The 13556-nt window shown below is 40.1% G+C and overlaps 1 protein-coding gene across 1 annotated transcript in view; it reads left to right on the top strand.

Annotated features, from left to right (window-relative positions):
• Positions 1-13556, top strand: part of LOC126175638 (potassium voltage-gated channel subfamily KQT member 4) — a 992116-nt gene that overhangs the window by 638035 nt on the left and 340525 nt on the right. The window contains exon 5 of the mRNA XM_049922528.1: positions 2525-2653. Coding sequence (XP_049778485.1) covers positions 2525-2653 — 129 coding nt within the window. The remainder of the gene's footprint in view (positions 1-2524; positions 2654-13556) is intronic.

The following is a 13556-nucleotide window of genomic DNA, read 5'->3' on the forward strand; positions in this document are numbered from 1 at the left end:
GTCCCTAGGTTAGTTAGGTTTAAGTAGTTCTAAGTTCTAGGGGACTGATGACCTCAGATGTCATAGTCCCATAGTCCCATAGTGCTCTCAAAGAAACGCAAAAGAGCGTACAGGTGAATGCATGACATCAGCAAAAAAAAAAAAAAAAAAAAGAAAAGAAAAATAAAAAAAAAGAGAGAGAGAGAGAGAGAGAGAGACAGTGCATGTCCAAAAATGCAGAAGTTAGAAATTACATAAATAATCAAATATGAAGCTCTGTTCGCGATCGAAACATCAGTTCTCCGGTTCTCAAGAGAAAAGGCGATATGGAACGCACCCTGACGAAAGAGCAAAAGATTTTGAGGAGAATTCTTGACTCAGAGAAAGCGAAAGACGGATACAGACTGAACTCCCACAAAGAAACAGGGCAACATTTAACCTGGTAGCAGATATTAGAGACCGAAGATTAAAATTTTATGGATGTGTTTAAAAATTCCCAGCCTGAGGCTTACAAACAATACTGTGAAATGTATAGGGAAATTAAATAATACGCTTTGGACCGAACAAGTTAAAAGGACCGCGATAAATCCCTGATAGTAGATGTGGAAGTAGAAGACAGGACTCCATTCAGTCAAAAGGTAAACTGTTGCGTAGTACAGCCAGAGAATGAGATTCCAAACAAACCAGAAACGAAGTGGACAGAAGAAGGACAAACAGCCCACGTAGACAGAATGAACACCGGGGTAACGAATGTAAAAGCACTGTGTGATCCAGGAGACTCCATACGTAAATATTAGATTGGTGGATCAGTTCGTAGCGTTTTTGTTTTGTATTTTGGTACTACGGTTGCCGCGGGTTTATTTATCAGCTGTCATTCTTTATTTGTAGTTCACTGCTGCTGTTTGAGTATACATGTTGCCATTTTGAGATAGAAGACGGAGCTGTGGATGCTATAAAATGGTGTGGCAAGTAGATAAATCGGAACTTTTCAGATTTAGTCATCTGCTTGAGTTCAATGGAGAGGTGACAGCTGCGGCGGTAGTCAGAAACGTTTTCGGCGTGTGTGGTGATAATTTCACTGGACAGAGCACAAAAGAAAATAATTTTCTAGTTTTAAGGTGGATCGTTTTCTTATTAGTGTCTCTCAACGTCCAGGAAGACTTTCGGGGTTTGATGAAGATCGTTTAAACCCATTAATCCACAATGATCCACGCCAGTTTACTCGAGGACTAGCGGAAGTGATGAACTGTGATCATTCTACCACTGTGCGAGATTTGTTTGCAATGAGGAAAGTTCAAAAATCATGCGTTTGGGTAACGCATGTGCTAGGCCAAACTCACAAAAATTAGATGTCCATGGGTGCATCTCCACTTGTTCCTCATCAATTGTTTCGTGAACAACACTGACCACTCTTACCCTGTATCGTTACTGGTAACTATAAATGGTGTCTTTGTGCTAATATGAGTAAAAGAAAGGAATGGTTGAGCCCAAGCAAAGCAGCAACTCCCCGTACAAGACAGTCACGCACCCATAAAAGATAATGTTATGCATCGGGTGCAAAAGTGGCGGTGTGGTGTACTACGAATGCTTCCACGTGAAGCAACCACCACTGCTGATATTGAGGCCGGCCGCTGTGGTCGAGCGGTTCTAAGCACTTCAGTCCGGAACCGCCCTGCTGCTACGCTCGCAGGTTCGGATCCTGCCTCGGGCATGGATGTGTGTGATGTCATAAGGTTAGTTAGGTTTATGTAGTTCTAAGTCTAGGTGACTGATGATCTCAGATGTTAAGTCCCATAGTGTTCAGAGCCATTTGAACCATTTTGAACTGCTCACATTTATTGTCAACAACTGAGACGTCTTGCAGAGACAGTCCAAGAACAACGCCCAGGAAAATAGCGTGAACCGATGCTACTCCACGATAACGCCCGCCTGCATTCTGCTATAATGACAAAAAACACTATACATTATTTAGGTGGGGAAGTGATTCCGCAACCACCTTATTCACCTGACAGATCAGTTATAGCGCCTTCAAATTTTGACCTCTTCCGCTCCCTGTCGAACAACTTTGAAGGAACTTCCTTCCCAGATGAAAATACGCTCCGAACGTGGCTTGACGAGGTCTTCTCCTCAAAACCACATGATTTCTACAGTCGTGTACTCGAATAGTTGCTCGAGCCTTGTCACACGGTTGTAAACAATGGAGGAGAGTATATTGTTGATGACTAAAATTTCTGTTATGTGTATCTGCTGTGTTTGTCAAACTTATGGAAAAACGCTACGAACTTCTGCCCAAACTAGTAATAATATCAATAATACCAACAATACGTATTACCGATATCTATCTCATAAATTTTTTATTGCTGTGATATTAAGTTACTTGCTATCTTGTATTAATATTAGTGATGTATTCATTCAAGGATCACTTCACAATGATATAGGATTTGTCAGCTTTATTCAAGGAAAGCATAACAAGTGATGCAGCTCTTATATGAAAAGATATAGCAATTGCCACACAGATCTTAACGAAAGCCTACCTCTGTTCCAGGAGCTGATAACGACACTCTACATCGGTTTCCTGGGTCTAATATTCGCTTCGTTCCTCGTGTACCTCGCCGAGAAGGACGCCAATCCCACGAGCTTCTCCAACTTCGCAGACGCCCTCTGGTGGGGTGTGGTGAGTAACCAGTCGCAGAACTGCAACGTAGTGTCATTTAGGAAGAAAAAGCAAAATAACTAATACGTTATGTGAGTTTTTCACCCGTCATGCCATCTATATTCTTCAGCACATAACCTTATCCTAGACTGGAGGAAACTATATGTGTTCTTTTTGCTCTATTTACAGCCAGGAGTTTAGTCTCCATGTAACTACTCAGGTAACTTCCTTGTATACTTTTCTAGAACATTTAGTTTCCTCTAGTTCTCTTTAATTCAAGCGAAATGATGCTGTCTATAATACATTATGTCTCTCTATAATACAATTTTGTCCTCCTTCTTCGCGGATGGATCACTTAGGACCACGCGTAATCAACATTTGTTGACCTTCCTTTTCGCCCAGTAGTCCTTCATACGCAACGAATGGGCTAGTTTTCGTTGCGGAGACCAAGTATGTCGCTTAGTTTTTATCTCTTCTTCCTCAAAACCCCGTGTGTTTGTGATTTTTCTGATTTCATTTCTGTCATTTGGAAACCCTAATTCTCTCAGGCCTTTTTCCGTCTGTTTGTACCCGTTCGGTCTTGTGGTTTTGTTCTTTAAAAATGTATCGATTTTGTGCGTCAACCTGTTTGAGTCCATTCTTTCTAAATGCCCCATGAATTGTATTCTTGTCATACGCATTGTGTCTGTTATTTTGGAGATATTTTTATATATTCCTTTTTTAGAAAATGCACACCATCTTTAAATCTTGGTCCTAGGATTTTCCTCATTATTTTACGTTCTTTCACTACTAATTCCCATTTTAGTGTTCTGTGTTGAAGATTTAGTGTCTCAGATGCATAGAGAGCTTCGGCTTTAATTACTGTTGTGTAGTGTCGTATTTTGCAGTTCCACGAGAGGCTTTTTTTGTTGTAAATGTTATTTGTTAACTGAAACGCCGTCTCCATTTTATGGACTCTTGATATGACAGATTTCTTCTTATTACAATTTTCTGCAATCTATTCACCTAAATATTTAAATTCTTTCACTCGAGAGATGTAGTTATCACCAATTTTGAGATCAGAAGGTGCATCATAAATTTTGTTTTTTCAAATGAAATTTCTAATCCTATTTTTGCTGCTTGCTCTTGTAATAATTCTAGCTGTTTCTGTGCATCGATAATATGTCTTTACTTATTAAAGTTCCATTATTTTATTCTTATAGAGTTATAATACAGCTACGAAACTTTTAGCCTATTGTCAGCCTGGTCTAACTTCTACAATAAAGCGAAGGTTATCAGTAATGAAAAAGGATGATAAAACCCACCGATATACATTTCCAAGTCGGTTAATCTCCAAAGCTTTTTAGCTTAACAGATCGTCACATACATGGTTCACACGTAACGCTTGTAAGTCGTTGTTCAGGTTGTCAGAAAGACCTTCCGTGATATCAAACGTAATTATTCTTGTAATGAACACAATGCAGAAGTGTAACTGCTGTGTTGTAAAACCAACCATTTTAACATACAAGTGAAATCGTTAGTAAGTATCTAAAATAATTCCTTTGAAAACATATGCATTCGAGAATAAATTTCGGTAAATATGTTAGTCACATCACAAGAGAGATCAATAAATTGACTATATTCTTTGTTTCAAACTTTTTTTTGAAATTACCCTTGATATTACGTGAGGAGAACGCTGATATCCAACTACCAAGTTATCACAGGCAGTGTACCGAGTAGATAAATTCGTTAAGCTAGTAACATACTTCCACATCCCAACAAAAAAGTACATTCTTATCTAAAAATAATATTTGCGTGATGCTTAAGCGAAACAGGAACAACAAATAATTGTTACTGGAGATGTGATGGTGTCCTCGTATATAAATAATTCGTTGACGATTATGTCACAATTAAGAAGGAAGAAACATCAGAATATGTGCTGCCTATAGTTAGGCCTAATCTCGTATAGAACTGTACCTGACGTCAGTCTGCCATGTCACTGACTAATAAGTTGGGTATGAGGGTGTTGTGTACTTAGTTCCGCGTAGTGAGCGTGTACACAACTTTCCCAATAGAGCGCGCCTCACTAAGCACAACAGCGCAGGCGCAGTGCTCGTCCGTCTCCGCACTACGAGATGGCGCTGTCTTAGAGACGGACCAAATTCTGCTTCCGCCGATCCGCGTATTAATATGTAACGCAGTCAATGAGATTGCTGCTATCGTAGAACCTTTTCTCCTCGCGGATCACACTCGCGCAGTGATACCTGAACGCTCGAGGTATTATAACGAGTGTACAGACCTCCGATTAGTCAGTCTGCATTAGTCTGCATCAGTCTGCATTAGTCTGCAGTCAAGTTTCAGTCTGCGCTTAATAAGATTACCATATTCCTGTACATAGCCATGAAGAGAAATGTATAGACACTTTGTCAAGTATCAGAGATATGTGAGAATAAGATTAACGTACCAAGAGCAAAGGAACTTCAGATTGTCAATTGTAAATAGCATACAGAACCAAGTTAAGTTATTTTTATACTTTTTATTATTTTAATAAATGTGTGTGAAAATTAATCAAGTTCTGTTTAAAGTCGGTTATCGTCAATCTGCTACTCTAAGCGTGCAAGTGGCATTTCTATCGTCTGACCTAATGGCAGAAGATAAACACGCCACGATAAGACCACGAGACATATTGCTGACACTCGCCTACTTCGTTAGAGCGACAAGTCAAATAATCTGATGGTGTGTGTACCGAAGGTCTTACAGTGCGCACACCACAGAGGGCTTCGAAATGTTCGTTCTTTGTCCTCTATAGGTCATCGGTTTTAGGTTTACAAAATGTGGCGATGGACGCAAATTTGTTGTGGAATAAAGGACTATTGCCGCCTCGAAAGCTACACTGTTGCGGACTGTACATTTAATGTATACTGAGTACAATAGGCCTCTGGTTTCCCTGAACGATTCTTTGGATTCCCATAATCACAGGAGCAAATACACACTGAGGTGACAAAAGTCATGGGATAGCGACTTGCACATATACGGATGGCGGTAGTATCGCGTACACAAGTTATAAAATGGCAGTGCATTGGCGGAGCTATCATTTCTACTCTGGTGATTCATGTGAAAAAGATTCTGACATGATTATGGCCGCACGACGGAAATTAACGGACTTCGAACGCGACATGGTAGTTGGAGCTAGTTGCGTGGGAAATTCCATTTCAGAAATCGTTAGGGAATTCAATATTCCGAAATTCACAGCGTCAGTATTGTGTAGAGAATACCACATTTCAGGCATTACATCTCACCCCGGACAACGCAGTTGCCCACTTAAGGACCGAGAGCAGCGGCGTTTGCGTAGAATAGTGAGAGCTAACAGACAAGCAACACTGCTTTAAATAAGCGTAGAAATGTACTGGGGACTTACGACGGACGTAATGGGCTATGGCAGCAGACGACCGACGCAAGTGCCTTGACTAACAGCACGACATCGCTTGCAGTGCATCTCCTGGACTCGTGACCATGTCGGTTGGACCCTAGACGACTGGAAAACCGTGGCCTGGTCGGATGAGTCCCGATTTCAGTCAGTAAGAGCTGATGATAGGGTTCAAGTGTGGCGCAGATTCCACGAAGCCATGGACCCAAGTCGTCAAGAAGGCACCGTGCAAATGGTAGTGGCTTCATAATGGTGTGGGCTATGTTCACATAGAATGGACTGGGCCCTCTGATCAAACTGAACCGATCATTGATAGGTAACGGTTATGTACGGCCACTTAGAGACCATTTGAAAACCATCCATGGACTTTGTGTTCCAGAACAAAGACGGAATGTTTATGGATGACAATGTGTCATGTCACAGGGCCACAGCAGTTCGTGATAGGTTTGAAGAATATTCTGGACAATTGGAGCGAATGATTCGGCCACCTATATCACCCACCATGAATCCCATCGAACATTTATGGCACATAATAGACAGGTAAATTCGTCCAAAAAATCCTACACCGACAAAACTTTCGCAACTATGGACAGCTATAGACGGAGCATGCCCCACTATTTCTTAGGGGACTTCCAGCGACTTACTAAGACCATGCAACGTCTAGTTGGTGCACTATGCTGGGCAAAAGGAAGTCCGGATCGATATTAGGAGGTATCCTATGACCTTTGCCACCTCAGCGTATTTGGCACGTGTCCAGTGGAAATGGTGACCCTAAAGTACGTGCACATGCTTTTGTATAGTGTATATCGTTGTTTCCGGTGATGGAAGTGGTGATGGACAATAGCATCTTCAAATTTATATTTTAGGGGAGTAGGTAATATTCTTGGTCCTATATATACTTAAACTTTTCATCATTGGATCGTAGTCGTATGATAAGTTGAGATTACGAATAAATTTGCCTATGACTTTAAATACAGTTTTAAATTCATTTTTATTTTCTCATGATCAATTTCGCCACTACCATTGGACAAAAATATGGAAACAACAACGAGAAATGCTTGCTTAAACATAAATGCAGATGCTAGCCGAGCAGGTAGGCTAGACAATTTAAAAAGGGAAGTTAGATATATCGGGTATTAGTGAAGTTCGTTGACAGGAGGAACAAGACTTCTCGTCAGATGAATACAGGGTTATAAATACAATATCAAATGTGGGTAATGCAGGAGTAAATTTAACAATGAATAAGAAAATAGGAACGCGAATAGGCTACTATGAACAGCATAGTGAACGCATTATTGTGGCCTAGATAGACACGAAGCCCACGCCTACAACAGTAGTACAAGTTTATATGCCAACTAGCTCTGCAGATGACGAAAAAATTGATGGAATGTATGATGAGATAAAAGAAATTATTCAGGTAGTGAAGGGAGACGAAAATTTAATAGTCATGGGTGACTGGAATTCGATAGGGAAAAGGAAGAGAAGGAAACGTAGTAGGTGAATATGGAATGGGGGTAAGGAAAGAAAGAGGAATCCGCCTGGTGGAATTTTGCACAGAGCATAATTTAATCATAACTAACACTTGGTTCAAGAATCATGAAAGAACGTTGTACACGTGGAAGAGGCTTGGGGACACTGGAACGATTCAGATAGATTATATAACGGCAAGATAGAGATTTAGGATCCAGGTTTTAAATTGTAAGACATTTACAGGGGCAGTTGAGGACTCTGACCACAATTTATTGGTTTTGAGCTGCAGATTAAAACTGAAAAAAAACTGCAAAAGGTAGGAAGTTAAGGAGATAGGACCAGTTTCAGAGAAAATATTAGGGAAAAACTGACAAGAACAGGCGAAAGAAATACAATAGAAGAAGAATGGGTAGCTTTGAGAGATGAAATAGTGAGGACAGCAGAGTAGGTGAAAAGACGAGGGCTAGTAGAAATCCTTGGGTAACTTAAGACATACTGAATTGAATTGATGAAAAGATAAAATATAAGAATGCAGTAAATGAATCAGGGGAAAGGGAATAAAAACGTCTAAAAAATGAGGTCAACAGGAAGTGCAAAATGGCTCAGAAAGGATAGCTAGAGGACAAATGTAAGAATGTAGAAACATATATCAGTAGGAGTAAGACAAATACTGCCTACAGGAAAATTAGAGAGATCTTAGGGAAAAAGAGAACCACCTGTATGAATATCAAGAGCTCAGATGGAAAACCGGTCCTAAGCAAAGAAGGGAAAGCAGAAAGGTAGAACGACCACGTACTTGAGGGCAATATTATGGAAATGGAAAAGCACATAGATGAAGATGAAATGGGAGATATGATACTGTGTGAAGAGTTTGACAGAGCATTGAAAGACCTAAGTCAAAACAAGGCCCCGGGAGTAGATAACAATCGTATAGAATTACTGATAGCCTTGGAAGAGCCAGACATGACAAAAATGTTCCATTTTGTGAGCAAGATGTATGAGACAGGCGAAATACCCACAGACTTCAAGTAAAATATAATAATTCCAATCCGAAAGAAATCAGGTGTTGAAAGGTGTGTAAATTACTGAACTATCAGTTTAATTAGTCACGTTTGCAAAATACGAACACGAATTCTTTACAGATGAATGGAAAAACTGGTAGAAGCCGACTTCGGAGAAGATCAGTTTGGATTCCGTAGAAATGTAGGAACACGTGAGGCAATACTGATCCTACGACTTAGGTTAGAAGATAGGTTAAGGAAGGTCAAACCTACGTTTATACCATTTGTAGATTTAGAAAAAGTTTTTGATAGTGTTGTCTGGAATACTCTCTTTCAAACTCTGAAGGTGGCAGGGATAAAACAGAGGGAGCGAAAGGCTATTTACAATTTGTACCGAACCCAAATGGCAGTTACAAGATTCGAGGGGCACGAAAGGGAAGCAGTGATTGAGAACGGAGCATCCCTGATGCTATTCAATCTGTATATTGAGCAAATAGTAAAGGAAACGAGAGAAAAATCTGGCACTGGAATTAAAATCCACGGAGAAGAAATAAAAACTTTGAGGTTTGCCGATGACAGTGTAATTCCGTCAGGGACAGCAAAGGACCTGGAAGAGCAGCCGAACGAAATTGACAGTGTCTTGAAGAGAGGATATAAGATGAACATCAACAAAAGTTAAGCGAGGATAATGGAATGTAGTAGAATTAAATCAGGTGATGCTGAGGGAATTAGATTAGGAAATTAAACACTTAAAGTAGTAAATGAGTTTTGCTATCTGGGAAGCAAAATAAGTGATGGTGGTCGAAGTAGAGAGGATATAAAATGTAGACTGGCTATGGCAAGGAAAGCGTTTCTGAAGAAGGGAAATTTGTTAACATGGAGTACATAGTTAAGTGTCAGGAAGTCCTTTCTGAAAGTATTTGTATAGAGTGTAGCCATGTATGGAAGTGAAACGTGGACGATAAATAGTTTAGACGAGATGAAAATAGAAGCATTCAAAATGTGGTGCTACAGAATAAAGCTGGAGATTAGATGGGTAGATCACGTAACTAATGAGGAGGTACTGAACAGAATTGGGGAGAAGAGAAATTTGTGGCACAAGTTGACTACAAGCAGGGATCGGTTGGTAGGACATATTCTGAGGCATCAAGGGATCACCAATTTAGTATTGGAGGCCAGCGTGGAGGGTAAAAATCGTGGAGGGAGACAAGAGATGAATACACTAAGCAGATTCATAAGAATATAGGCTGCGGTATCTGCTCGTAGATGAGGAAGCTTTCACAGGATAGAGGAGTATGGAGAGTTCCATCAAACCAGTCTCTGGACTGAAGACCACAACAACAAGAACAGCCGAGCCTACAGCTTCCGCTGTATTATTTGACCACGTACGTCATCTGTGCAGTGTCCACAGTACGTTCCAACTGTTATTCGTGATCAGAACAGTTTTCTGTTTAGTTGTGAATGCAGTATGTCGGAATTGAGTGAATTCGAGTGTGAGGAAATTTTTGTTACTTCCGTCAAGAGTCATCGTATTGAAGATATTCACCAGATCATTCACAAATGATTTGCATGTGTTTGGACCTCTGAAAGAAGAAGGAATTTTCTCTCAGGGGATAAGGCATGCGACAAGGTGCAGAGGTGGATGTACAGATTTCTAAGTGAATTCTTTTCTGCGGGAGTTAGGCATTTCGTAGGAGCTGGAAAACTTACTTTAAGCTTTGTGAGCGTTTCATCGAAACGTTTTCTGCCAATTATGCCCAAAAAAATAATATTGGCGGTTTTCATGTGATTCATATTGTTACATCGCATTGTGTAAACGAAACTTTCTGTACATTAGTGTCATAGACAGAACATGTATAATCTTTACTTCTCGTGATGCACTAGGGACTGCCTTCACGATACTTCACACTGAAACTATCTTAATGTTGCCATTTGTTGTACTGGAACATGCATAGGCGAATCTGATTAATGGTATTAACTTTGAATGAAAATTTCATGTATATTGTCTAACTTGGCCTGTGAACTTGAGGTAGTAACTGGATTTCACAGAGAAGATGCCGTGATCTGTCATAAACTGTATTTCCCGTTCCTTGGAACCTGTAGCTGCTACATTTCAATCAAGTTAATGCACCCTGAAACAAGAAAACTTTCTTATTTGAGTTTGTAGCAGACAATGACATTCACTAAATAATGTAGGCTCTATATTTTATTCTAGCATCAAAAGACGGCAAGTCCACGATATTGTTAAAAGATTGACCTTATTAATCTTCAAGCTTTTTAGCAACTATTTTACATTTGAACCTTTCTTTATAGCATATTCGAACACCCTTCTTGTCGACATTATGTTGAACACTTGTCGCAATGAATAAATGGTCTATACATTCTCTGAATAAAACTCCTTCGAAATTCCGTTTTTTAGATTTTTGTTCACGATACATATTTTGGAACATAAGCGCCATCACCAGGCTTTCCAAGATCCATTTGGGGCTTTTGTCATCATATCGGGAATTTTGTAGACTCTTATGATGGAGCTGCCGCTCTGAAACATGTATCGGAAATTATAATTTTATAAACCGAAATACAGAAGACAGACTCTTATTCATATAACGTACAAGTATACAGTAGTAGAAATCAGTATAAATGCATGGATATTTGCAGAAAAATTAAAGTTGTCAGTTGGAACAGTGGTGCCAAATGTATATGCAATAGTACGAAATCCAGTATGCCGATAAATGTAGTCAAATGGAACCTAATTTGATGTCAGTAGTACAGTATATAACGAGACATCAACGAGTCAGGTGGTACAGGGTGGAACACGGTATAAAGGAAGTCTGTTCCGTGTGGTGTTCGTGTGTGCGTACGTTCCTTTACTGCAGACAGAAAACAGACACCATTAGTGACAGTGGCTGTTGTGTACATAAACCACCATTGTGACAATGCTACGCAGAAAACTGTTACCATGTGGTGAAAAATCAATAATCGGTACGTACAAGGAAATGGGACTCTGTAATCCCCACACCCGGGTTCCCGGGTTCGATTCCCGGCTGGGTCAGGGATTTTCTCTGCCTCGTGATGGCTGGGTGTTGTGTGCTGTCCTTAGGTTAGTTAGGTTTAAGTAGTTCTAAGTTCTAGGGGACTTATGACCACGGCAATTGAGTCCCATAGTGCTCAGAGCCATTTGAACTCTGTAATCGTCAAATTTCGAAGAAGATGAACTGTTCAAATACAGTGATTGATAATTTCGTTACATTTGGAGCACGATATGGACATAATGGGAAATATGGGCAAAGTAGGAAATTATCTGTGGCATAGAAACGGTTACCTTTGCGCAAAGCAGGGACCACAAATCATTATTATTCTCAGCTTGTTGCTGATTTACAGTTGCCAGTAACTGCCAGACATGTACGACAAATTTTGTCACATGACAGACATCTTGCATTCAAGAAACGACTGAAGGAACTCTCCTTAACACCCAAAAATAAACAGTTTAGACTGGAGTTTTCTGCAAAACATGTCATGAACTACAGAATGAGATAATGTGATCTTCAGTGATGAGAAGAATTTTAATTTAGATGGGCAGGATGGATTTCAGTATTATTGGCATAATCTGAGAACAGAGCAGCAGGTAACAATGAGGATAAATATTGGGGGTGGAGGTCTTATGACTTGGGCTGCCTTCTACGTTAAAGGTAAAACACGCATTGCTTGGCTGAACGGTAGAATGAACTCTAACATGTTCACTTAGATGCTAAAAACAGAACTGGGGGACTAAAGTCTAATGTTTCAACAAGATAATGTACCCATGGATGATTCTGCTAGAACCAAAAAATGATTGTAAGATAAAAGATATCGGTGTCTTGTCTTGGCCTGCACGCAGCCCGAATTTGAACCCCGTGAAATACCTTCGGGGAATACTTGCAAGGCGTGTTTATCGCAATGGAAGGCAGGTCGAGGTCGTATATGAGCTGGAAAGAGATTTACGATAAGAAGGGACGACAATTTCACTGCAAGAACTACAAACCCTAACAAAATCAATGTCGAAGAGAATTTTTGAGATAATTAGGAGGAACGGAGGCCGGACGAAGTACTAATAGTGCAATAACAGAACAGGATAGTGAGTACCTTTATACCAATTTAAATCAAAAAAATGGTTCAAATGGCTCTGAGCACTATGGGATTCAACTTCTGAGGTCATTAGTCCCATAGAACTTAGAACTATTTAAACCTAACTAACCTAAGGACATCACGCACATCCATGCCCGAGGCAGGATTCAACCTGCTACCGTAGCGGTCTCGCGGTTCCAGACTGCAGCGGCTAAATCCGCACGCAATTTAAATCCAGGAAATGCAAATTCCTAACTCTTTTACTCGTATTATGAAATAAACTTCGTAATTCCGTCATGATTGTTTATGTCTTATATTTATCTACTGCTTTCATAGTAAATTTGATACACGTGTGCTTCAGACACGGTAGTATTACTTTCGTGGAGCCGTACTTTTATACTGATTTCCACTACTGTATATTTCACTGTTACGCAATATGCAACCATTATGGATCCGTAAAAAAATAAACGGTCAATTGTAATGGAAGAATGCGTACATTGTAAATGCATTTAACACTGGTTTTACATCAGAGTATTAATAATTATCTAAATCTTTCGTTCCAGAATTATTAAAGAGCGATAGCTGGTTCTGCTAGAGTTGTGCGCTCTTCAAAGAATTTGTGTACTGTATGAGAGAGTGTTAGGTACTAGTGCCTGTTAATTTTTTCAGCAGAAACCAGTACGTTCACTCTCAAGAATAAAGCGGAAACACTAGTCCAGGCAGCCATTTGTGCCGGCTTTTCATCATAATTCTAGTTTCCGTATCGCGCGAGGCACCCTGGGCGAATGTCAGCTCTGACATGTGCGAAGCGTGAACTCTCTACAGATGTCACCAGAGTAAGCGTTCCCGACCTTCACTGAGAGTCCGTGAGAGGTCTAACACGCGGCGTGGTTTTACAGGACGCCAAGCAATACGTTTGCCAAGCATTTCCAGTATCCATTGA

The sequence above is a fragment of the Schistocerca cancellata genome, chromosome 3 (genome assembly GCF_023864275.1).
Source record: "Schistocerca cancellata isolate TAMUIC-IGC-003103 chromosome 3, iqSchCanc2.1, whole genome shotgun sequence".
In the NCBI taxonomy this organism is placed as follows: domain Eukaryota; kingdom Metazoa; phylum Arthropoda; class Insecta; order Orthoptera; family Acrididae; genus Schistocerca; species Schistocerca cancellata.